Source organism: Oryx dammah, unplaced genomic scaffold (genome assembly GCF_014754425.2).
Source record: "Oryx dammah isolate SB20612 unplaced genomic scaffold, SCBI_Odam_1.1 HiC_scaffold_6, whole genome shotgun sequence".
In the NCBI taxonomy this organism is placed as follows: domain Eukaryota; kingdom Metazoa; phylum Chordata; class Mammalia; order Artiodactyla; family Bovidae; genus Oryx; species Oryx dammah.
The window spans coordinates 26,820,818-26,844,583 of NW_024070190.1; the positions used below are offsets into that span (position 1 = coordinate 26,820,818).

Below are 23,766 nucleotides of genomic sequence, written 5' to 3' on the forward strand. Positions count from 1 at the left end.
CATTTTATGTGTTTCATAGCTTTTATTGATAGAAGGGAAGAAAAAAGAAACTTAACTTTATCCACATCTTTATCATCTCAAAATTCACTCCATATCCCCTTATACATGACTAGACCCATGTGTATTCATATATGGGAATTTATCATTTATATTCCTTTCATACATTATAATAAAGTCATCTTTTAATTAAAAAAAAAAGAAAATGGACAGAGACATGTAGCTGGGAATGTAGTTGCTTAATCAATATTGGTAGAGATCCAGCATTTGGGATTGATGGGTGGACTATCCCTTTGTCTCTGTTTTCTTTGCAATTTGTTTGTGTGTGTTTGTGTATGTGTACGTTATTGTTGTCATTGTTCAGTTGCTAAGTCGTGTCTGACTCTTTGCGATTCCATGGACTGCAGCATTCCAGTCTTCCCTGTCTTTCACTGTCTCCTGGAATTTGCTAAACTCATGTCCATTGATCACTGATGCTATCCAATCATCTCATTTTCTGTCGCCCCCTTCTCCTCCTGCATTCAATCTTTCACAGCATCCGGGTCTTTTCCAATGAGTCGGCTCTTCGCATCTGTGGCCAAAGTATGGGAGCTTCAGCGTCAGTTCTTCCAGTGAATATTCAAGGTTGATTTCCTTTAGGATTGACTGGTTTGATCTCCTTGCTGTCCAAGAGACTCTCAAAAATCTTCTCCAATTCTTTGGTACTCAGCCTTTTTTATGGTCCAACTCTTACATCCATACATGACTACTGGAAAAACCAATAGCTTTGACTATATTGACCTTTGTCAGCAAAGTAATGTCTCTGCTTTTGAATATTCTGTCTAGGTTTGTCATTGCTTTTCTTCCAAGGAGTAAATTCTTTTAATTTCATGGCTGCAGTCACTGTGCACAGTGATTTTTAGAACCCAGTACATGCACATATATTCACGTACCGGGCTTCTCTGGTGGCTCAGTGGGTAAAGAGTCTGCCTGTAGTGTGGGAAAGCTATGCTCGATCCCTGGCTTGGGAAGATCTCCTGGAGAAGGAAATGGCCACCTACTCCAGTATTCTTGGCTGGAGAATTCCATGGACAGGTGAGCCTCATGGCCTACGGTCCATGGCTTCACAAAGAGTCGGACATGACTGAGTGACTAACACCATTTGTACATTTATATTATTCTGTATCACACCTCCTCGGGACATGGGCTACCCTTTGTTCCTACAGGGTTCCTTCCTAATCCTTGCCTTAATCTAAATTCTTGGCCTCTTCATGTAACACTCCTAACAAACTGGATTTCACTGGAGTTGTAGTTTCCCCCACTTTTCTGTGTGGAGATGGCTTGTTTCTTTATAGCCCAGGGATCACTGGACACTCTGGTCCTCCATTGCCTCTCCCATGCTGTTCAAACCTTTCCTCTTGAGGTCCCGGCCATCTGACTAAATCCTCATTCTATCTACTCTCCCTGCTGCTGTCATCTCCCTACCTCCAGGTCCCTCTGGCCATCACCTTCCAGTCTGTGCGCTTGAATGTCATAGCTGGCTCCTGATCCTCCTCACTGCAATGCTGTTCGGCCCCACTCCCCTTCAGCAGGGCTCCCACACCCTGCCATTGCAGGGAGGGCTTTAAATTCTGGAGTCCCACTAGGAGAGGGTTCATATCTTCTGGCTTTCTTTTGCTTTCACTGCACCCAGTCGCCAGCTCATTCTTCAGTCTTTTCTCCATGTGCTGCTTTATTGAACAAATGTTGATTGAGACACTTTGCTGGCTCCTGGAAATTTAGTCATGAGTACAAATGGATATGGACCCTGTCTTCATAGAATTTGCATTCCAGTAGAGGAGAGAGGAGTTAATCAAATGATTACACAAAGAAACATAAGATTTCAAATTGCCCTTGTGATAAGTGCCACCAGGTACAGACTGTACTCACGGAGCCCTTCTCCCCTTATGTGAGCAGGGGAGTGGCAGCAGAGTTGAGATCTGAAGGATGAATAGTCTGAGCTGAAGAAAGTCTTCCAGGAAGAAGAGAGTACTTGTGCAAAGACCCTGTGCTGGGGGGGGTGTGTGTGTGTGTTTGCATGTGTGAATAAGAACTCAAGTTTCCATTAATTGGAGTTTAGAAAGGGAAAGCGTATGAGATAAAACCAGAGAGGAGGAAAATGGTCAGTTTTCAGGGTCTTCTAAGCTGTGCCAAGGATGTTTTTCTTCATACCAAAAGCTGTGGAAGTCATTTGCAGTAATTGAGGGAGGCCTTTGGAATTTTATATTATGAGTCCTGAAAATCCAGTTCATTCTACACTTTACGTATTGCATTTTTTGAGACACCAGCTTTGAATCCCCACAAAAATCACAGGTGTTTTTACTAGGCTTCCTTAAATTTGAATAAATCACAGTTTTACTCTTATCTGGACATCCCATGTATTTTATTTTAATACTGTAATTCTAAATCCAACTCCTGAAAGCTTTCTTTTCCTCCTTCCTTTCTTTGATCTTGACTACGTCTATACTTCAGCCATTGTTTGGAGTCTTGGTTTCCAATGAACCCATTTATGGCATTTTTGTGTAAACACTTGCATAAGTCTAATGTAATGTGCCAGAATGTTAGGTTGGAAACTTAGGGGGCTCTTCAGCTGTTTAACTGGCACTGTCAAAATATTGGTTTTGTACTTTACAAATCTTTTGTTATTTAGAATAACAAAAACACCTTTTTTGGTAGCAAGATGATGTCTTCTACTGAGAACCACTAAATAGTTCAGGGATGAGAAAAATATACTACTAATCTTGCCAGATAGTGATGAAAAATAAATCCATCCCCCTCTCCCTTGAGAAAACATTGAGACTCAGGGTGTGAGCTTCTTGGGGATAAAACTGGCAGAAACGAGTTTCTAGAGAATCACAGAGGCAGGAGGAGAGGGGCTGCAGCAAACCACCACTCAGTGCCCTGTAGCAATGGCAGGGTTGGGGCATGGAGGTGGCAGAGCCAGGAGATGGCAGAGGCTGGCTCTAGGATGTTAGTTTTGTGGTAGGAAAAGCTACAGGGACAACTAACCGTGCTACTGGAAATGCAGACTCTGAAGCTGGGTGTCCGTGGAGTCCTCGCTTGTGGTTTTTTGAAGGAAGCAAGCCTCTCTGATACAGATCAGTGTCACACACTGTTGACGTCATGCTGAATTATAATTAGGCACAAAGAACATGCAGTTGGCATAAAAGAGCTCTGCCTTTTCAAGCCAAATGTTTTTCATTCTTTCACCATCTAGAGTCACCTATCAAGGTCCCCACTGGATACACCTGTTGCAATCCCACCATCTCACAGATTGGAAAGCTGAGTCCCAGGGACGTTGTATGACATGCTGAAGAGTATGTTGCTTGTTGTGGCAGAGTTGAGATTCAAACCCAGGAGGGCCTCCTGACTGGAGTCCTGTGCCAAACACCCAATACAGTTGGTGCCTGTCCTTCCCTGGGCCAGCCAAGTGGGCCTGGAACATCAGGAATTCTCCCTCCTCCTTGGTTTTCCATTCCCTTCTTCCTGTTTCGCTGTGGGAGTTGGCAGTGGTGTTACTTCTAGCCACCCTCCCCTTCCTTGGACATTGCAGAAGGGTCTATTTATATGTGTAGCATTTACAAAATTCACAAGGACTCCTGAGTAATTTAAACTTCTGGATTCCACGATCCTTGAGGGCAAAGACCAGGCCTGACTTAGCAATTTCGGTTTTCTGTATCCCTCTCTCTCCCTCTTGGCCTTCTGTAGTTCAATAAAGGTTGATTGTAGGGTTGTTAAATTCGCCAGACCAAACATTATAATTTGGATGCTAGAATGATGTTATCCTCATAAACAAACTGTCCCCAGATTGTTTTGCTTTGGAAGTCCTTATGTCTTTTTTTTTTTTTAAACATACAGTGAATTTTATTGTGTATAAATTATATCTCAATAATAAAAAAAAAAAGTAATGTGCCTTTGGGATCCTGTATCTAAAATTGTTCATTTTCTGAGGGGTCGCTGCTGCCAGTAGCTGGCTAGGCCCCTATCAGACGTGCAGAATCATTAATTAGGGTCATTTGTTCTGCCATGAGCTGAGCAGAATGTGTAAAATCTGCTTACGAGAGAATTAATGCATTCTCCTCTCTGTACGTTTTAGAGTACTCCTTGCATGATTCTCAAAGCCTGCAGGCCTCATACATATGTTCTAATGGGCCAATTGTTAAGGGGACATTTGTAAATTAATCTCTGACTTGAGCTAAGTGGTTTTCCCTAATGGGTTTAATTCAATGACTCCCATTCTTGGCCACACATCAGATTCACTGGAGGAGCTTGTTAAAAATAGAGACACCCAGATTTCTCCTCCCCTCAGCTATCAACTCTCTGTTCCCCGGGTGAGGTGAGGGCATCTCTGTTTTAAGGAAAGCTCCTCGGGTGATCAGATTGGAGTGGCAGCCACCTTCCTGAGCCTCTGCTCCAAATCCATGTCTGAAGGCCTGTGTAGTCTCAGGTGTGGATTCAAAGCTTTGGGGCCTAAACCCAACAGCTTGAAAACCAGGTTCAAGAACAGACAACGTATCTGAAGAGCCAGCTTTCCAGCTTCATTCTCCTCCATACCACACCCATGGGTCTGTCTTTTCCTTGGGGAGTTTTGGTGACCTGAGAAGATATTCCACGTGCTTTGTCATAATGCTTTGCATTGTTCTGAACTTCCTGAGACATTTGGAAGGTCGTCAGGGCCCGCTAGAATTTCCACCATGAAAATGGCTGTGGCTTCCATCTCTTTGCTCCCCATGGATCATCAGACTCCTGGTGTCAGGTGTTAGGGGATAGACATTCTTTTAGTACACTCTTTGTGTATGTTCCTAGCATTCTTCTGTGCAAACACACGTCATGTTTGATCTTGGAGTTTTGAAAATAGATGACTCACAGGCACCATTGTTCTGGTGACATTTATCAGACCGCTTTTGTTTTTAGGAATCTGGCGCTATGTAAATATCACTCAGGACTCTACCACAACACAGCATATGGGTGTTTGCAGTAAACCTAAGAATACGGCAATTAGCACTACGCAAGGTAGTCAAAGTGATTTGGTGACTGCAGACTGAAAAGTTAGGAAGGCTGATCGGGCTCTCGTGACAGGTGTAAGCTATGCTGAGAGAGACAACTCGCCTCATCCTGTGTGTTAAGCTGTGTCCACACACTCTTGTTTGGGATGGTTCTTTGTGAAGTGCGTGCTCACTGTAAGGAGTGTTCTGTGACTCAGCTGCTGAAGGGCAAATGTTTTCTGATCTCAATTTTTGTGCTTTTCTTGGTCTCATCTTACCATGTCCCTTGGGCTGCAGGGCCCTGATCCCTGGAACTATAGAAGTTCATGGAGGAATTCCCATTGGCTCTCCTCATCACTGAAGAGATACTAAAGTAGCCATAACATGTCGGAAGAAGGGAAGCTTTGAGAAAGAATTGGCCATTGAGACAAGAACTCCTATTGTTTCCACCCTTCCCTAGCTACTCCATTTATGTATGTACCACCTACTCAATATCTTACTATATATTGACTCTACATATACCGTACAGTTAAGCACTAATTGCATAGTAGCCTCAGTTCAGTTCAGTCGCTCAGTCATGTCTGACTCTTTGTGACCCCATGAACCGCAGCACGCCAGGCCTCCCTGTCCATCACCATCTCCCGGAGTCTACCCAAACCCATGTCCATCGAGTCGGCGATGCCATCCAACCATCTCATCCTCTGTCGTCCCCTTCTCCTCCTGCCCTTAATCTTTCCCAACATCAGGGTCTTTTCAAATGAGTCAGCTCTTCGCATGAGGTGGCCAAAGTATTGGAGTTTCAGTTTCAACATCAGTCCTTCCAATGAACACCCGGGACTGGTTTCCTTTAGGATGGACTGGTTGGATCTCCTTGCAGTCCAAGGGACTCTCAAGAGTCTTCTCCAACACACAGTTCAAAAGCATCAGTTCTTTGGCGCTCAGCTTTCTTTATAGTCCAACTCTCACATCCATACATGACTACTGGAAAAACCATAGCCTTGACTAGATGGACCTTTGTTGGCAAAGTAATGCCTCTGCTTTTGAATATGCTGTCTAGGTTGGTCATAACTTTCCTTCCAAGGAGTAAGCGTCTTTTAATTTCATGGCTGCAATCACCATCTGCAGTGATTTTGGAGCCCAGAAAAATAAAGTCAGCCATTGTTTCCACTGTTTCCCCATCTATTTGCCATGAAGTGATGGGACCAGATACCGTGATCTTCGTTTTCTGAACATTGAGCTTTAAGCCAACTTTTTTACTCTCCTCTTTCACTTTTATCAAGAGGCTCTTTAGTTCTTCACTTTCTGACATAAGTGTGGTATCACCTGCATATCTGAGGTGATTGATATTTCTCCTGGCAATCTTGATTCCAGCTTGTGCTTCCTCCAGCCCAGCATTTCTCATGATGTACTCTGCATATAAGTTAAATAAGCAGGGTGACAATATACAGCCTTGACGTACTCCTTTTCCTATTTGGAACCAGTCTGTTGTTCCATGCTTCCTGACCTACATAGTAGCCTAGGATTCATCTATTTAAGTGTTACTCCAGAAAAAGAGCATTATTTTGTGACTCTAAGTGGGCATCTTTCATTTTTCCTAAGGCCTTATGCATAGCAAATGTGAAATAAATACTTAGATGAATATTTGGGTGTACTCTCTAACATAACCATTACCACCTAGGCTAAAATCTAGTCATTTTGTGTAGTTGGACTGAATTTTTTCATATTTAGAGTAGGGTTCTCAGACAATGAAAGATGTGAGAGAGAACAAGCCCTTTGCTAGGGCCCTGGTGAAGATTCATCTCTGTTGGGTTCCTGTTTTCATGGCCACATCCAAAGCGTTGATTCCTTTTCTGCAGCACCTGGATCTGGGATGACAGTGTAATCAAGCCTGACAAAGAACCACTTAGCAAGTTTGAAAATTGCATGCTTGGTTGCCTCAGTAGAGGCAATTGATCAGAGAGAAGCAGATCCTCCCCCCACCTGTATCTGAAGGCAGGTGGGTGGGGGATGCCGGGGTGGGGCAGTTTGGACACCCAGAACCTCATTGAGAGAAAGTCTTAAAGCCTTCCTGCTGAACATGTGGACCCAGGAATAGGTCCACTTCTCAGAATCTTCAGCTCCTGGGAGCTTTTGAGTCCTTTTCCTCCAGAATTTTTCTCTCTCCCTGATCCTAACAGCAATGCTGATACTTGAGTTTGCATATGAAGAGGCTAGGAAGAGTGCTCCCCTCCAGTCACTCACTGGCTGATTTGCTTAAATAAGCTACACATTTTCCACATCTCAGAGGCCAAGCTGGGGTATCTTGGATACATTAGTGTCAGCTACTTTGTCCCCACCTCCTCTGCCCTGATGCTGGGAAGTCATCACCATTGCAGGAGAGCTTAGACATTGAGCTTATTTCAGAATGATGTAGATAACGACTTGCGAGAATTCTATCCTTTCCTTTTTCTTTCCTCTTTCCTTCCTCTCCTCTTGTCTCTCCCATCCTTTCCCCTCATCCTCTCTCCAGCTTTAATGGCCTAGGCCTGGACAGCCACTCTGACAGAAGATCTGCACTGATAGGTGTGCACACGCGCACACGGACACACACAAGCACAGACAAATTGATAGAAATTAGTCTTGCGTCAACTGTTTATGAATGAAGAGCAGGGCCTTCCCCTCTGATGTGGCCACGCCCCTTCTCTTTGCAGCATTATGAGAATGAGGTCAGGGCCCAGAACTAGCTGCTTATGTCTCTGAAATAGCAGCACAGATCAAAATTAATCTTAAGCTATTTGATTTGCTGCCTCATTCACATAGTAGAGGGAAGAGCAGAGGCCCGTTGATGTTTTTGTTTTTATGTACAACTGTGCAAGAAATGAATGAATGAATGTGTGAGGGGACTGAAGTGAGTCTGCTGGCATGGGCGGGTCGGAGGGAGGTGGGGGCAGGGGGATTGGCCCTGGGCCACGGGTAATTACTGACAGACGGCAGGAGTTTCCTTCAATTCAACTGGAGCCTGTTTTAGTTTTGAAAACAAAATGGAAGAATAAAGTTAGCCCCAGTAGTGTATTATTTTAATGCTTCCTTTCATAAGGAGAATTCGTCAGATGCTGTGAAAGTACCTACTCCTTTTATAATGTCTGGTTGTTTCAGCTGTCAGTTGTCTGCTTTGTAGCCCACCATCCATGGAATGAATGGACAAAGCTCCACAAAATTTTATAATGTTTTAAGTGAATATGTATGCAGAGTTCAGTTTCTATCAGCCTATTTGACACGTGCATACATGCGCACACACACATGACTCAATTCTGTTTCATCATCACGTAAGTCTAGATTCACATCCATCCGCCTGCTAATGCTACAGGGATGTCAGTTTGTAGATGGGCTGAGGAGGCCGACAGCTCTTGACACCCTTCACCCCACAGCCCCTTTAGGACATTAGCACATCTGCCAGGTACTTATTTCACAGCCCACCCCCACCCCCGCCTCAGGCACTGTATGTGATGGTGGTGTTTATTTTTTGTTCTCAAACTTCATTCTTGGCTCCTGGCATCTTTTTTATTTTTGTACATCCTTTTAGTCGCACTCCTAGTCTCCTTTATGAAAGAATAAATAAATTGGAATGTTGAGTGAGGACAGAAGCATCAGCATCAGCCTCATCTGCTACATATTCATTTGATAGACTTTAGCGTGACAGGTATTCTTTGAAGGAGATGCCAAAACCGTCTTTTGAATCCGTGGTGATTAATTTTGAGTGAAGAGTATAAAGAAGAACAAGGGTTGTCATATACCTGGCCGATCACATTACCTAAGTTGGCTTCCTGCGCTTAAACTATCTCCAGAACACTTGAGAAGTCATATAACCACACATGCACGTGCACACGCGCGAGCGCACACACACACACGCACACACACAGGCAGTGAATATAAATATGCATGCATACGAGCACGCATGTATGGACATTTGTACAGGCACCAAGTTCGTGCTTTTTGATTAAAATTTCTTGTATAGAAACAAAGTAAATTAGTAAATTATTGTGGGTTTTTTTTTTTGTTAGTAAATTGTTGTTTGTTAGGGATTGGACTTCCCTGGTAGCTCAGATGATAAGGAATCTGCCTGCAATGCAGTAGACCCGTGTTTGACCCCCCGAGTTGGGAAAATCCCCTGGAGAAAGAAATGGCAACCCACGATAGTATTCTTGCCTAATGAATTCCATGGACAAATCATGGGGTTGCAGAGTTGGACACGACTAAGTGACTAACACTTTCACTTCACTTAGGATTGAGGGTAGGAACAGGTATTAACTGTAATGGACATGAGGGCTCTTACTGGGCTGTTGAAAATATTCTGAAAGTAGATGAAATACTGGCTGCACAGCTTGGTAAATTTACTCAAAGTTATTGAATTGTACACTTAAAATGGGAGTGTTTATGGTATGTAAATTATCTCAGCAAAGCTGTTAAAAGTTGATATCCCTATCTTGGAGTTCCTTTGGGGCCTAGGTTACATATAATAGGAAAAATTGTATCGCTGCAGTTGTTTTTACCTGCTCTTTTCCCACTGAGGTCTGTTGACTTCAGCTGTGGAGAAGTCGGACTCTGAGATAACAGGGCCAGATAAAACCTGGTGCCAGGCGATACAGAAGTCTGCCCTGACCTCTGTTGGCCAGCAGCGAGGTTGCTGTCCACTGTGATGTGAGGAGCCAACAGCAAGGGGGGGTGGTCTGTGGGTGCAGCAAGGGGACAACACTGCCAAGCAGGCCCCCGAAAGCACCATGTTTCCAGACTGCAGGTGGGTGTTCCACAAAATAAATAAGTAAACATCCCAGCGTGCAGCTCTTAAGTGATGGCATTTTTCTCTTCTTTTACAGGTTGTCTTAGTCTTTGCTCTCAGCATTGGTGCACTTGTAATATACTTCATAGATTCGTCAAAGTGAGTATTCAATATATTTTCTTGCCCTCTTTTCTAAAACAATCACAAACTTTTACATTGATCTTTAACATCAGCCTTTGCAAGAGCTTCCTTGAGTGTGGAAGACTTGGAGGAAGGCAGGGCTGTCTGTGTTAATTTTCTGAATGGGAAAGCAAGCTCTCATGAGAAAGACTACTTACTTTGATTATACTGTCCTAGGAGGGAGAGAGAGGAATCTGGGGTCATCAAGCTTTTTCGCTGGCTGTTACTGCTTTTAAAATAGCTGTTTCCTGGTGCAGTATTTGCGCTGAAGGTAGAAAGAAGTCAGGAGGGCTCTGATGTGAATTTGCAACCTCTGAGAGGGTCATGGTGTCCAGCCAGTGAGGGTGTAAGCCGTGCTTGCCATGGCAGTTTAGAATCCTTTTCTTATTAGGGTTGCCAATGTGTTACTCTTCTTGGAGGTCAACTTAGAAAGCGTGATGCTATCCTTTGCACTGGTAGTTGAGTATTCAACTGAAGCATCGCTGGCTGGTGCTTCTTGACTTGTGAAGGTAAGGAGACGGGACAGAGGAGTTTGTGACAATTCCCAGAGTGGAGGCCCATGGCTATCTGAGAATTCCTAGAGTGGACACTCATGCAGACACCTGGGGTGCCAGCTGAGGGGACTGGTGCTCTGGGTGGGGTCTGTCTGTGTCACACACAGAAAAAGTTTTGATTGAGGCAGAAGAGGGCGCTGAGCAAAGCTGCTCAGTGGCGGCCAGTTCTGCCCTGGTTCCTGGAGGTGTCGCCCCCACTCCCACTTGTACGTCATTTGTCGCAACTGTTCTGTTGCAGGCTTGAAATTGACAGCATCTGGGAAACTGGAGCTGAGCTGGTTTGACTCCCTTCTGTGGGGACGTGAGCCTGACACCTGATGGTGGTCTTAGGCTCTTTGTCTGCATTGTCCACTGTGAGAGTGTTTTGATTCCCTGAACTCTCAGCCTAGTACGCCTCGGTGCTAGAGTTTGATCTGAGGAAACCTACTTGGTGTCCCTTTTGGCTCAGAGCCTGGTGTGCCTGAATTCTGAGCTTAGTGTTCTTTTTCTGTGGCTCAGGATGGTAGTAATTTCATGCATACCTAAACTCTGAATTTCTGAGTTACTGGTCACCAGCCAAAGGATTTTGTGCATTTGGGTGCTGAGCCAAAATCATGTCAGGGAAGATAAAGAAAACATCTCCTCTCATCACCTGTCTCTGGGAATTGGCCATACCTAGAGAATCAGTGGTCCTAAGCCCATCCGCATGCGCAAGGCTGGACTGCCCTCGCCCACCGCAGGTGGACTCTTAAATGTTCTCCAGGATTGAGATTCCATGCACTTTTCCATCAGCTCTTCCTGGCCAAGAGAGAAAAGAGCTTTTTAAGTTTGGAAAACGCCAACTGGTATGTCATTGAAGGTAAGCCTCATTTAAATATCTCCTCTTCATAATTCTGGAGCATATTTGAAGTGAACCGAATATCTTCTAGAGCCGCTTGTCTTATTTCTGCATTTTCTCCCCCAGGGCTGAGGAGTGTTCTCAAAAGTCTTGGAGTGCACCCTGTGTCAGCTTCCATGCCAGGGCTCAGGAAGCAGTTTCAGGCATGTAGTCTGTGAGCCCCAGGCAGGCAAACCCTTACGTGGAAGTGAATGGGGTGATCGGTCAGAAGGACCTTGGCGTCTTCTTTCCTTGTCTCTCCTTTTTGGCTCCTCTGTATTTCTCAGAAATAAAATGCTCTTGAAAATGGATTTGAACCGTGTCCTTTTTTTGCAGTGTCCACTGTGGAGTGGTCTTTGGCTCTGTCGGGTGTGATGTTCTCAGCTCCATGTGAGAGGATGGAAGGGAATAGAATTCCCCAAGGCAAAGCCCTCTTTCCTGGATGCCCCCTGCACCACCTCAGTGTCCTTTGGATTGAGCTGTGCTTCTGCTGAGCCTGGGAAAGCCAGCCCTGGGAACCCTCTCTGGTTCTGGTTTTCTTCATGGACTTGCAAAGAGTCTATTCCATGGATAGACCTCTGGTTCTGTGCTCAGTTTTTCCAAGCGAAAGTGCCAAGAATCTTAGAACCAAGACTGTCCTCACTCTCCCTGGGGACTATTTTAACCTCGTCCTAACTTCAGTCTTTCTTCTGTCACTAAGCTGTGTGGTTGGCATAGTGAGGCTTTGTTTATAAGACGATCTTATGTTTATTTGTGTAGCCCTTTCTACTTTTCATTGGAACTACTGCATTGGGTTCTGAAGTCGAACCTCAGGAGTCTATGGGTGACCTCATCAGTATAGTCGATACCAAGGGTCTACTCTTTTCCTGGGGAGAGTCAGCAAAGATGCTACCTAACCTCCATGATAAGCCACAGATTCATTCCCAAGAATAAAAAGAAAGTCCATTAGACAAATTATAATTAAGCATAGTAAGCAAGATAAAAAGTTCTATCCACATATAAGATGCAAATGAAAAGCGAGTAAGAAAGCAGAATATAAATTCTTAAAATGCATCCCTTTCATTCAAAACTGTCACCAGTTTTACACACTCGTGGTTTGGCTGGCCATCTGGGCATCTTGGAAAGAGAGCTTTAAGCATCTCTTGGAAGTTATGCTAAATCATCACCCTGGAAAAAAGTGCCTCGTATTCTTCAGATGAATTTCAGTTATAGCATTTATTATACCCTTCAAGTAAATGAAAGACAATGCATAGGCTTTCCCTTGTGTGAACCTAATTGGGGAGACAATGAATGGTCCATAAAATGGCTTGTCTGAGTGAGTTTTAACCAAAATGTTGGGGGATGCTCAAGTTCAAGATGTGTGGGTCTCTGCACCTGGCCCTTTAAATCATGCAAGAAATACATATTAACATAGAAATCAGGCTCCACTGGTCATCGTGGCTGACTCTGTGTCAAGGCAGGACCGTAGGTGCAGGCGGTATGAATAAACAGGCAGTTCAGATGAATGTCGTCATCGGTGGGTTTATGATCTTCTTAACCTTTCGAAGCTTATTTCACCATCAAGAGGCAGTGGGTAAGTCATTTCCAAAGACAACTTCTACACGTCTTTCTTTTTCCATTGTTAAGCCGAGATGGATCCTCAAACAGGTCTTTTTCATTCCGGGGTTTGGGAAGCCCTTCTTTAGGTTTAGTTTTCTTAGAGTGGTCACCACAGGAGAATCACTTGTGCAGCCTCAAGTGATTACTGTCTGCTTGGGACAGATTGTGCTCAGAGCTCCTGGTCTGAAAAGCCAAAGAGAATTATACATGAAACTGTGTTAACATGTTTCATTACCCCAGCAACAGTCTCTTAAGAAACCACCCAAGCAGAGGGAGATGTTCCACCCAATGATTGGATGGACACAGATGTCAGTTCCTTAACAGACACAGAGAAGCATTAAGCGCATTGCACACAGTAATTGCACCTCCCCTCAAAACATTAAATGGCCACACGAGGCAGATACTGTCCCAGAGAACTCCATTTCTTTTTCCTTCTTTTTCTCCTCCTAGTGTTATTGAGATATGATTGATACACAGCCCTGTGTAAGTTAAGGTATTACAGCATAATGATTTGACGTAATATATGTCATTAAACAGATACCCCCAATAAGTTTAGTGAACACCCATTATCTCATATAGATACAAAATTAAAGAAAAACCATTTTCCTTCCTTGTAATGAGCACTCTTAGGATTGACTCTGTTAATGACTTTCATTTTTTAAAAGGTACCTGATTTAAGGCGCTTCAGCTCCTAATTCTGCTGTTTCTCCATACCCACATCCCTTTTACTCCTACACACTCTGATCATCTGTGAAGCAAAGATTTTTTTAAAAAATTGTACAACGTAGTCAAAAGTGCCCCTAGACCTCCCGTGGGTGATAATGTCACTGTTGCTGGTCCCATCCCCGTCTAGTTCCTCCCTTTGACATGGGAACAGTAATTCTCTTAAAAAAAAAAAAAGACCCAAAGATGTCAGTGTGAGGGCAGGATCCATGGATTGCATAATGTATAAGTTCCTGCTGCTTCTAGAACTCCAAGGGAACTGAGGCTGAGACTCAGGGGCCTGGGTATTTGCATTTTTTCCAAGGGCATTCTTGGAACGATGACTCAACCGGTGTGAAGGTATTTATTCCTTTGATTCATGTTTAAACTCCACTCCTTCTTGTGTTGCAGTTAGGTGGATTATGAATATTTAACGCTGCACACGCTGAAAATGAAGGTCAAGTCCTGCTCGCTGGCGACCTCACTGCTGGCTTGTGTCTCTAAAAAGGCAGGCCACCTGCCGTGAGCAGAGTAAGGCTGAAAGGTTATGCATTGTTAAAATTTTCCTTAATGACTTTATCTGTTCCACAATGGCTGGTGCACAGTGGGGGCCACCTGCTGATTTCATCGGTCTTTGCTCTCTGCTTCTGGTGTCAGAAGTGCTGTTCCGGAGGGTTGTGGACGTTAGGCAGCAGGGGGTGGGGACAACAGCTCGTGTTTTGGAGAACATCTGATCCAAGGGCCAGATTCCAGGAAAACAGTGGTGTTACAATGTGAAAATGGCCTTCCCCCAGTACGTAGAATATTGTTTGTACTCAGTTATTCATTCATTTTATATTCAGTTCATTCATTCGAGACAACTTCATTGTGATCACGATGAATATTTTCCACATGGCCAAATTGCTTATGGTTAGGTAATGGTTAGAGAAAACTAGACTGCAGTAGAAACTGACCAGACTGTTTTCATAGTCTCTAAAAATAGCACGGGCATCATTGATGTAATGGGGATACCCAGAGCTTTAGTAGAACTGGCTAGTTACCTACCTACCTGAATCTTTACACAGCCAGGCCTCTAATCCCTTTGCCTAGAAATTCTCCTTAAAAGGAGAGAGAGGGTGGAGGAACATTCACTGATCCTGTGCTGTGTGCTGAGGGATGGCGCTAAGCCCTTCAGAATTCAGAGAAGGCAATGGCACCCCACTCCAGTACTCTTGCCTGGAAAATCCCATTGATGGAGGAGCCTGGTGGGCTGCAGTCCATGGGGTCGCTAAGAGCTGGACATGACTGAGCAACTTCACTTTCACTTTTCACTTTCATGCATTGGAGAAGGAAATGGCAACCCACTCCAGTGTTCTTGCCTGGAGAATCCCAGGGACGGTGGAGCCTGGTGGGCTGCCGTCTATGGGGTTGCACAGAGTCGGACACAACTGAAGTGACGTAGCAGCCTTCAAAATTAATTATATGTGCAATCTCATTGAATTGTCCTGAGAACTTGATAGGGTGGGGACTGTGACCTTTTCCCCTTTACAGATGAAACCACGTAGCTAGTGGATTTGAATCCACACGTCTAAAGTCACCTCACTTCCAAGTCAAGTAGTAAAATTCCAGATGTGGAAGTGTCTCCGTGGGTTCAGTAGATGTTACAGGAGAGTTCACATCGCCTCGTCCTGTCAACTCATCTGTTTCTTGTTTCTTTCTCCATCTCCCTGTTCTGCACCTTTGGGGCCAAGTCTGCAAGGCAGCCGTGCTTACAAGAGTCCTGTGAGCTTCCTCAATGGGACATGGGGTGTTTGGACCATGCACTGTCTGATGTCTGTTTGAGCCTTGATTCATTTCTTTCTAAACTATGGCTCAAAAAAGAATGTCTTCTCTTTCAGTCGAGAGGCAGCATTTTGTGATGGAATAAGATCAAGATAGCAAAGAACAAGGAAAGCTGATTGTTTCTTAAAGGCCCCTCCCACTAATTGAATTCTTCCCTGGCTTTCTAGCCTCTTGGCCTTCTCATCCTTACCTAGGTCTCTGAGCTGGTTATTTGGCAGGTTAAGAGGCGATAACCAGAGAGGCTCTGCTTCCCCATTAGTTTCTTTTATCTCTTTAGAGGGTTTCAGGATAGAGTTAATCTGTTACAGTTCTGTGCTGTGTGCTTCAGAGTTCGTTAGAGCATTGTGTGCACATCAAACCGGTTGACTTTAGGAAAATTTGATTCCAAGTAGGTCTCTGTGTAGGTCTTGGAAACCATGTAAGATATCTAGCCTCCAGCTCTGGTCTTGTTATTGCCCGTCACACACACGGGTGTTGACCTCGAGCAGGCACCGGGCAGAACTGTGAGGACCATGTATGTTACTCTCATAGCAGTAGCTGCAACCTGTCAAGGACCATGAATGCCACTTTCCTTGTCGCCAGCACACCCCCCCTCCCCACAGCAGGAGCAGCTGGGCAGCCTGTGGCACCGCAAAGGAAGCTCACCATTTATTCTGGACCCAGTAACGTTCTGAGAAACTGGCTCCAGCTCCCCACCTTCGTGCCCTTTTCAAGACATCGTAGCATGCATTTAAACCTTTGTGGAGGAAGTCAACGCAGATCCCTGTGTGTGTGAAGCATCTCCCTATTTTTCCCTTTTCCTTTTTAAATACTCCCCCCAATTTTCTCCGTCCCTCACTGACATTTTTATTGCCAGGCTTTGGTTTGGAAAATTATGGGTAGGGAAAGTTCAAGGGCAGGATGTTCAGAACAGCACTGCACATCTGTGAAGGGAACATAATAGGAGAGCCAGCAGCTGTTGAAAGAATGGCGTGCGTGTCAGATGGCGGAGGGGCCAGCCCACAAAAAGAGGGCTGGGGGAGAGGAGACGCCTTAGGGGCAAAGAGGCTGTAAATAACTCCCAATGGGAAGTCCTGTCCTCGTTTGCAATTTAACCTTAACAGCAACCCTCCATTCTCAGACATGATTTTTGCACATTGCCCTTTTTATATCAGTGGGCTGTAAGCCTGGTAGAGAAGACAGGTGGAGAATATGCTGAGAGGGTAAGCAACCTTGTGCCTTCCATCCTCCACGCTGTACAAGGGTCTAGGCTTTCTCGCTTGCTACTCACTGCGTAGGCGATGCAGAGGTACCACGGGCAATAGCAGCTAGAAACGTCAAGGCGACTGCTCATCTTCAGCATTTCCCGAGGCAAAAATCAAGGGCTGTTAGGAGTGGGAAGAAAGGTGGAGCTAGACCTTCCAGGTGTGCTGCAAAAGACAGCTTTAGAGTAAAATTCTGGAACTTGCCAAGGCTTCAGAGTTCACCCAAAACAGAGTTCACTGTTCTCTGTGCCTCAGCATCCTGTCCTACCGACTGAGGACTACATGACCTTCTTAAGGTCACCCCACCATCCGCAGACAGAGCTAGAGCCGGAAGTCAAAGTCCTTCCCTCCCAGGCCAGGCTCTTTTCTGCTTGATCTTTTGGTTTCTAAATAAAAGATAAAGATATGACAGTATTATCCATAGAATAGCAGAAGCAATAATGACTTTTTACACAATTCTGGACTTTCAGGCTGTTATCTTGGGGGAAATGTTAGGGATGTGGTAAAGAACAGAGATAATCCCAGGTGGAAAAGAGCAAATCCAGCTAGGTGGGTGCTTGGGATTAGTTTATTTCATTCTCATTGGCATGAGGCTTTGAGGTTTTTTTTAAATTTAAGATCCTGCTTTTTCTTTTGTGCGTGCATGTGTACTATTTCAGAGAGGAGGTAAGAGTCCAGCTCTGCTGTGGGAGGTTGACAAGGCTGAATGCATTGGTTTGGCCTGTTTAGAATTTGTTACACATAACTTTTGAGTACATTTTGCCCCACTGCTCATTTGTTTCCTCTGTGAAAACACTATCTGGTAACTGTGTCTATAAATCCATATGTACTCTACTCTCCAAAGTTAGAATGAAGTTATTTCTTCTCTTTTCACTACTCTCTAGAATTTAAAAGAAAACCTCAGATTATCTGACCCTCCTTTAGGCCTCTGGCTTAAAAAAAAAAAAAAAAAGAAGAAGAATTGTTTTAGGGCAAATGAAGAAGACGCATTCCCTTTCAGACCCAGTTAGTTATGTCTTCTACAACTAGTGTGTGTTTACACCACCAGAGGGTTGGATCATCTCCCCATTGCCCAGCTCTGGTCCTTTACCTAAAGTTGCAGCCAGGCATGCATTCAGCAACTGCTGAGAGATCAGTGTGAAAGCCAGCTGGAGGGAAAGATTAGAGTTCAGAACAGTTTGATCCAAATGCAGGGGCAGATCGCATGCTTAACACAACCATGGTTGTTCTGAGGTGTGGTGTTGACTGGTACAGCTTCATTATGGGGTTTATGGGCTGCAGACAGGAATGGAGATGTGATCTCTGCCTCTTCTTTTATTCCTCTTGTCCTTCTTCCTGACAGCCTGACAAAAGGAAGCTTTGGGGAGACCCTGGTCAGTGATGAGTCATTTGTGAAGTAAAAATAGAGTCCCTTGCAGCAAGAATGCCCTTGGGACTTTTTGGATATACATGTCATTGTTCCCAGAATTTGGGAGAAGGAAGTGTATATGTTTGTGTATGGGTGTGCACGCACGTGTGTATATAGGAGACAATATTGTCTCACTTATAAATGGATGGGAAAGTATAGCATGGAAGGATTAGCCCTCAGTCTTATTGTAATAACAGAGATGGGGCTAAAAGCCGTGTACCTAACTTAAAGCAATCAGGAACTCTTTGTGACCCCACAGAATATAGCCCACCAGGCTCCTCTGTCCATGGAATTCTCCAGACAGAAATAATAGAGTGGGTAGCCATTTCTTTCTCCAGGGGATCTTCCATTTCCTTCTCCAGGGGATCTTCCCTACCCAGGGATGAAACCTGAGTCTCCTGCATTGCAAGCAAATTCATTACCATCTGCGCCACCAGGGAAGCCCATTGGTCAAGTGATAGATGTCTTATTAAGTACTGATTGTACGTGAGGTATTTTTCTAGATACTGGTGTTTTCAAATACTATGTATGAAGCTAGATTTTTTCCATTGAGATTTTTAAATTATAAATATTTTCATGAGGGTACAGCCATAAATATAGGAAAAATAAGGTAACAAAACAAGATAACCAGTGAGATATCCCTAGGCTATATATCATCAGTTTCTAATAATGAGCTTTGTTAACAACAAGTGCTAAAGTTTCAGAAGCTGAAAAGATAGCTGGGTTTTATAGGGTGTTTGGCTCTGGGGCGATTTTGTGTTGAGGAAACAGGAAGCTCAGTCCCCCCACCAACTCAAGTAATCCATAAAAGGGGCTCTTATTATGGCATGTGCTTTTGGGCTTCTTGGATTTTCTTTTCAGTATGTACTGAGTCCAGTGAAGCCCTGCCTTGAAATTGGCCACTGAGATTAAGAACTGAGAATGCTTTCAGGATGGCAGAACAGAATCAGAAAAGCAAACTGTCCCTGGTCGCAGTAATACTCTTCTCCAATTGTGTGTGGTGAAAAACCTTTGGACACTTCTACTTAGAAATTTCCAGAAGTGACTGGATGAAAGGCATCTGTTCCAGCTTTTTGCAACTGAGGTCTGGGTGTAACGTTCCCTACAGGGGCCTCACGTATGAATTTGCCACATGCCACAGAGCATCCATAGAGGTGGTGGGAGACGAAAGTCATGGCTAAGGAGGTGGAGCTGTGGGCAGACCCACCACGGCTCAACCTGAGATGCTGGCCTGGAGACTAGCATTTGCCTGGATGGCCTGTGATTTCCATGGGCTCTGGGTGCTTTCGCATTCTTAAGTCCATTTCTCTATAAAGAATACTAAAAGTTATGGTTTACTACTGTTTTTCTATAAAGATAAGTATAATCCTGGTTAGAGTCCTTATGACATATTCATTATTTTGTTTTTTCTTTGATTTTGAAGAAATTGGAACTCAGCCATTTTTGTGGGTCGCTGGAAGCATGGTGGGCCCTTGTCACTGTGTCTGCAGTGCCTGATGGAGAATTTGGCTCCCTTCCCTCCCTCCCTGTCAGCCCCAACTGTCTGGAAAATTTCACAGATAAGAAAACAGGCCCAGAGACAGATGCTTTATACCACAACCCTCCCAGTGTCATCTAATTGTTTCAGATGAGAAAATAAAAACAAACATTCCATTTCAAACCATGTCTTATGACTTGGCTTTGGGAAATAGTAATGTCATTTTATATCATTTAATAAACATGACCCCTATAGATGTGCCCATTAAAAAAAAAAACCTAATAGTCTTGCTTTTCTGTTGAGTTTTGAAGACACATGTGCTTTGTCCATCCTTATATCTGAAAATGAGTCTTGCCAGTATAAGAGATCTGTTCATTGAAAGTGCCACAGTCAAAAAAGAACATTTCCTGTACTGAGGTGTGGAGGCTTAAGTGGAAAGGGGTGGGCAGATGTTAGAAATGAGGCTAGCAGATATGTGAGGACCAGGATGAGCTGAGAGCCTGAGCCATCCCTGAAATAACTTCCCAACTGATTGTCCCCAAGCAAAAATGCAGACTTGTGCGGGCAAATCTTCCCTGTTTCAAGGAAAAGAAAAGAAACTGGGCTTTCATGTTGAATCTCCAGTTTTAAAATATTGCCCGTGACTCTACCACTTGTAAAAGTACTCTACAGGCCAAACAAAATATCTCTGTAGGTCGTTTTCAATCTCTATTCTAAACTGTCTCTCTTTCTGGTCTTGAATTAGCTCTGATCCCTGAGTGCCAGAAAATCTTCGTAACTCTTGGTCTTCTGATTCTCAAAAAGGGGCCCTTCTCTTTCCATGGTGAGCAAGCCCCAGCTTGTTTCCCATTTAACATGTTTCCAAATGCTGCAAAACTGAACGTCCACCTTCCTCTAGACAAACACTGTATGTTGCAGCAACAAATCACCCACAACTTACTGTAAATCCCCAAAGACACATATCAGTAAGTCTACGTCATCCCTGAAAATAACATCGTTAGGACCTCATAAACATACACTCTGTTTATTTAAGAACTGCAAGAGCTTTTTAAACATGGTTGCTAAGTCACAAGAGTCTATTTTCCAGGACATAAATGGAAACGAACATAACCCCCTTAAATTGTCAGATTATTTATAAGAAATAAAGGTCCAAATCTGTCTGTTCTACTAGTGTATTACTTCACCAAAAGAGAGTTGGCTATACTAAGTGTTTCAGTGATAACTGCTCAAGATTATTGTCTGACTTACTTGGCTAAATGGACACATTTGAAACTTGGTTTAATCTTTAATATATGTTGGTATAAAAGCATGGGTTAACATAGATAAACCCTGGGTGTAGTTTCATCAACCTTAAAGTTCCCAGTTTGCTGAGCATTAGGGTCAGCTCATGAAATTCTTACACTGTGACCCCTTCAAGGACAAAATACAGCATAGCATCTCTGTACCTTCCTCTCCAGATATGGTCTCAGGTCTGAGCTGTGGCTCCATCTCCTGATTTTTCACTGATTGTTATCTCTCAGGAGGAAACCATAGGTAGGGCTCCAGGGTCGACCTGTTAACATACTCTATCCTCATTCCTGTTCATGCGGACATCCTATTCAGAGTCCCCGTTTCTTCCTTTGAGAGCTGGTGTTTTTACCTTGCCTTCCCAGTCCCCACAGAAAATGAGCCCATAGCCCGGGTGGAGATACACTTGATCTTGACGCCCTAGAGGAAACTGCAGGTCCTGTCTGCAGAGAAAGGTGAGACATGATGCTATTAGGTGGCTCCACCTAGCACATGCTTTTTCTTCTAGCAGTGGGAGGAAATGGGCGAGGACCGCATTAAGGATTTTTCCCTCTTCCTAATAGCATGAACAGCAATAATAAGACAAGGTCTGTAAAGAGCAGCATTAATAATTGAGCCATGCAGCCTGTCTGTGCCTTCGAGCACGATCTGTTATCAGGTACATGATGAGGCTGGGAGACAGGCAAGGAGAGGGTACTTGATGCCGTGTGTCTTGTGCATGTGTGTGTATATGCTTGAAGGAGGCACAAATGGGTGAGAGCTGGGAGCTGCAGCAAATCAAATGATAGAAAGCGTGTGTGCATTGCCATGCGTGATGGTGGTGGTTCTTTTGTGGGTCAAGCACCCTTTGGGGGATTTGATGAGTGCTATAGGAATTTTTGCTTGTCAGGGATTCTCAAGTTAGTCCGTGGACCCAAGTTAAGGATTCCTGCTCTGTTAGGGTAGTCTTACCTGCTCACTCACTCTGTTTTTTTGTTTTGTTTTGTTTTGTTTGTTTGTTTTCCTGCCATTAAGATCACATGGCAGAGGGCAGTCTTCATACCCAAAGTAAAGATTGATTGGGAAAGATTGATTGCCCTTCCTGGGCATACAAGACAAGTCTCAGTGTGAGTCTCTCTGTCGTGTATACCTCTCCTTGGGTCATACCCCTTCCCTCATTGCATTTGAAATCTTGAAAACGTAGGGGCAATGCTGATATGACTAGGGAAGGGAGGCCCTAGACTTCCCAGCTATTCCTCTAATACCAAGCAACTCAGGAAGCAGTATGTAAAGTGAGATGAATCTAAAGGGCAGAGCCTAAACACCGTGTGTTCTGCCTCTCTTACACATTGTGAGTTAGCACCTGTTTTTAGGGGCAGTTTTCCTCTTTGAGCTATGAGTCAAATATGCAAGTCATCTCCAGTCAAAACCACTCCTTCTGAGATGCAGCTCTGGGGCACAGGACCTGGGCATCATTGGGGTGCCCAAACAGATGCAGAAAACAGCTGCCACCTCTCTGAGACTGTGACTCTTCCCTACTACTGGAGAGTCACTGGGGATCATTGTGGACACTTACAACCAATCTTCAGACCAGTTTGACAAGAGAACAGCAGAGCAGCTTCTTGGAGAAGCCCCATCTCCCTTGAATTCCCTGCCTCCCTCAGATTCCTTGCTGCCTTAACCTGTCTCCAAGCTGGTCGACTATGACCATTTAATTGGTGTGGGGAAGGCGGGAGGGGTGGGGAGAAGCAGGCAGGGGTGACTGGAGTTCTGGAAGATAGAGATTTCCTGGAGATGAATGAGGGGAACCGTGACGGTCAGGCCTGCATGTGGGGCTGCATGCAGGCAGAAGGTTCCTGACCCTTGCTTAAAAAGAGCATTGACTAGGAGGAAACTTTTGCCAGTTCTCCCTTCCCTGAGCTGACTGGGCCAGGACTCAGCATTCATGTCTGTATGAATGCCCTGTCCACTGAGGGGCAGCAGGGTTAGCTGAGAGCTCTGGCTGGGAATGAGAATGGGTGGAAAGGAAAGACAGTACTTCCTCGTCGTTAGCAGCAGGCTCTGGGATCTGGCCTTCCTGGGCTTCACTTGCTCTGCCTCTTTAGTGCTGTGTGTCTTTGGGCAAGCTGGTTAACCTCTCCAAACTTGTGAAATGGGGTGAAAATGGTGATGAAGGATGATGGTATTACTTTCCTTGGAGTAGTGTGAGGAAAGAATTACGTGATGCATGTAAAAGCTCTTAGTATGCTGCCTAGCATGAACGTGGCCAAAAATGTATTAAATAGTGTTGTTTCTCTTTTGAGGTTTATTTTGAAACTTTTAATCATTTCTTTAAAGGAACAAAGTGTAAACACATTAAAGTTAAGGAAAAAAACAAGATGTATTACAAAGCAGCCATGTGGTTAATTATTGAGGTAGTGGGCAAGACCTGAGTTGCTTAAAATTGCAAGTCTCAATTCATTACTAATTTGTAAAAGCAATAGAGTGGGACACAGCAAGCATCTTTTTATTTATTTATTTATTTTTAAAGAGATTGAACCGACTTAGATAAAAATACTGCTTGGGAAGGTCAATGTGATTATATGAAAATTTTCTCTCAATTATGTACACAGATCGCTATATAATATATAAACATAGGTGTGTGCTGGTTTGTGATGTAAGATATATTTCTTCATTTGGGTTTTGCTGAAAAGTGGTTTGAGAAACACTAGCTTTAAGTCCAGAAGAGGGCATGCTTTCTGGGCTGCAGTAATTTAGGAATCTTCAGGTAGGAAAAAAGACTAGATCTGGGTCCCCAGGCATGGGTGGAGCTTAGATAATACAGAAGAAGGAGGGGGAGGTGAGCTGTCCACAGGACCACTCATTTCTGACACCAACTGCAAGTTCAGGGAGCTCCCTAAACC

General features: G+C 44.1%; 1 protein-coding gene across 16 annotated transcripts in view; it reads left to right on the plus strand.

Annotated features, from left to right (window-relative positions):
• Positions 1 to 23,766, plus strand: part of KCNMA1 (potassium calcium-activated channel subfamily M alpha 1) — a 773,098-nt gene that overhangs the window by 374,420 nt on the left and 374,912 nt on the right. For 14 of the 16 annotated variants that reach the window (XM_040242333.1, XM_040242344.1, XM_040242341.1 and 11 more), the window contains exon 3: positions 9,854 to 9,915. In XM_040242333.1, the coding sequence (XP_040098267.1) occupies positions 9,854 to 9,915 (62 nt within the window). Of the gene's footprint in view, positions 1 to 9,853; positions 9,916 to 11,209; positions 11,329 to 11,433; positions 11,658 to 23,766 lie in introns of those variants that run through there. The other 2 variants (XM_040242334.1, XM_040242337.1) reach the window with 2 other exon arrangements.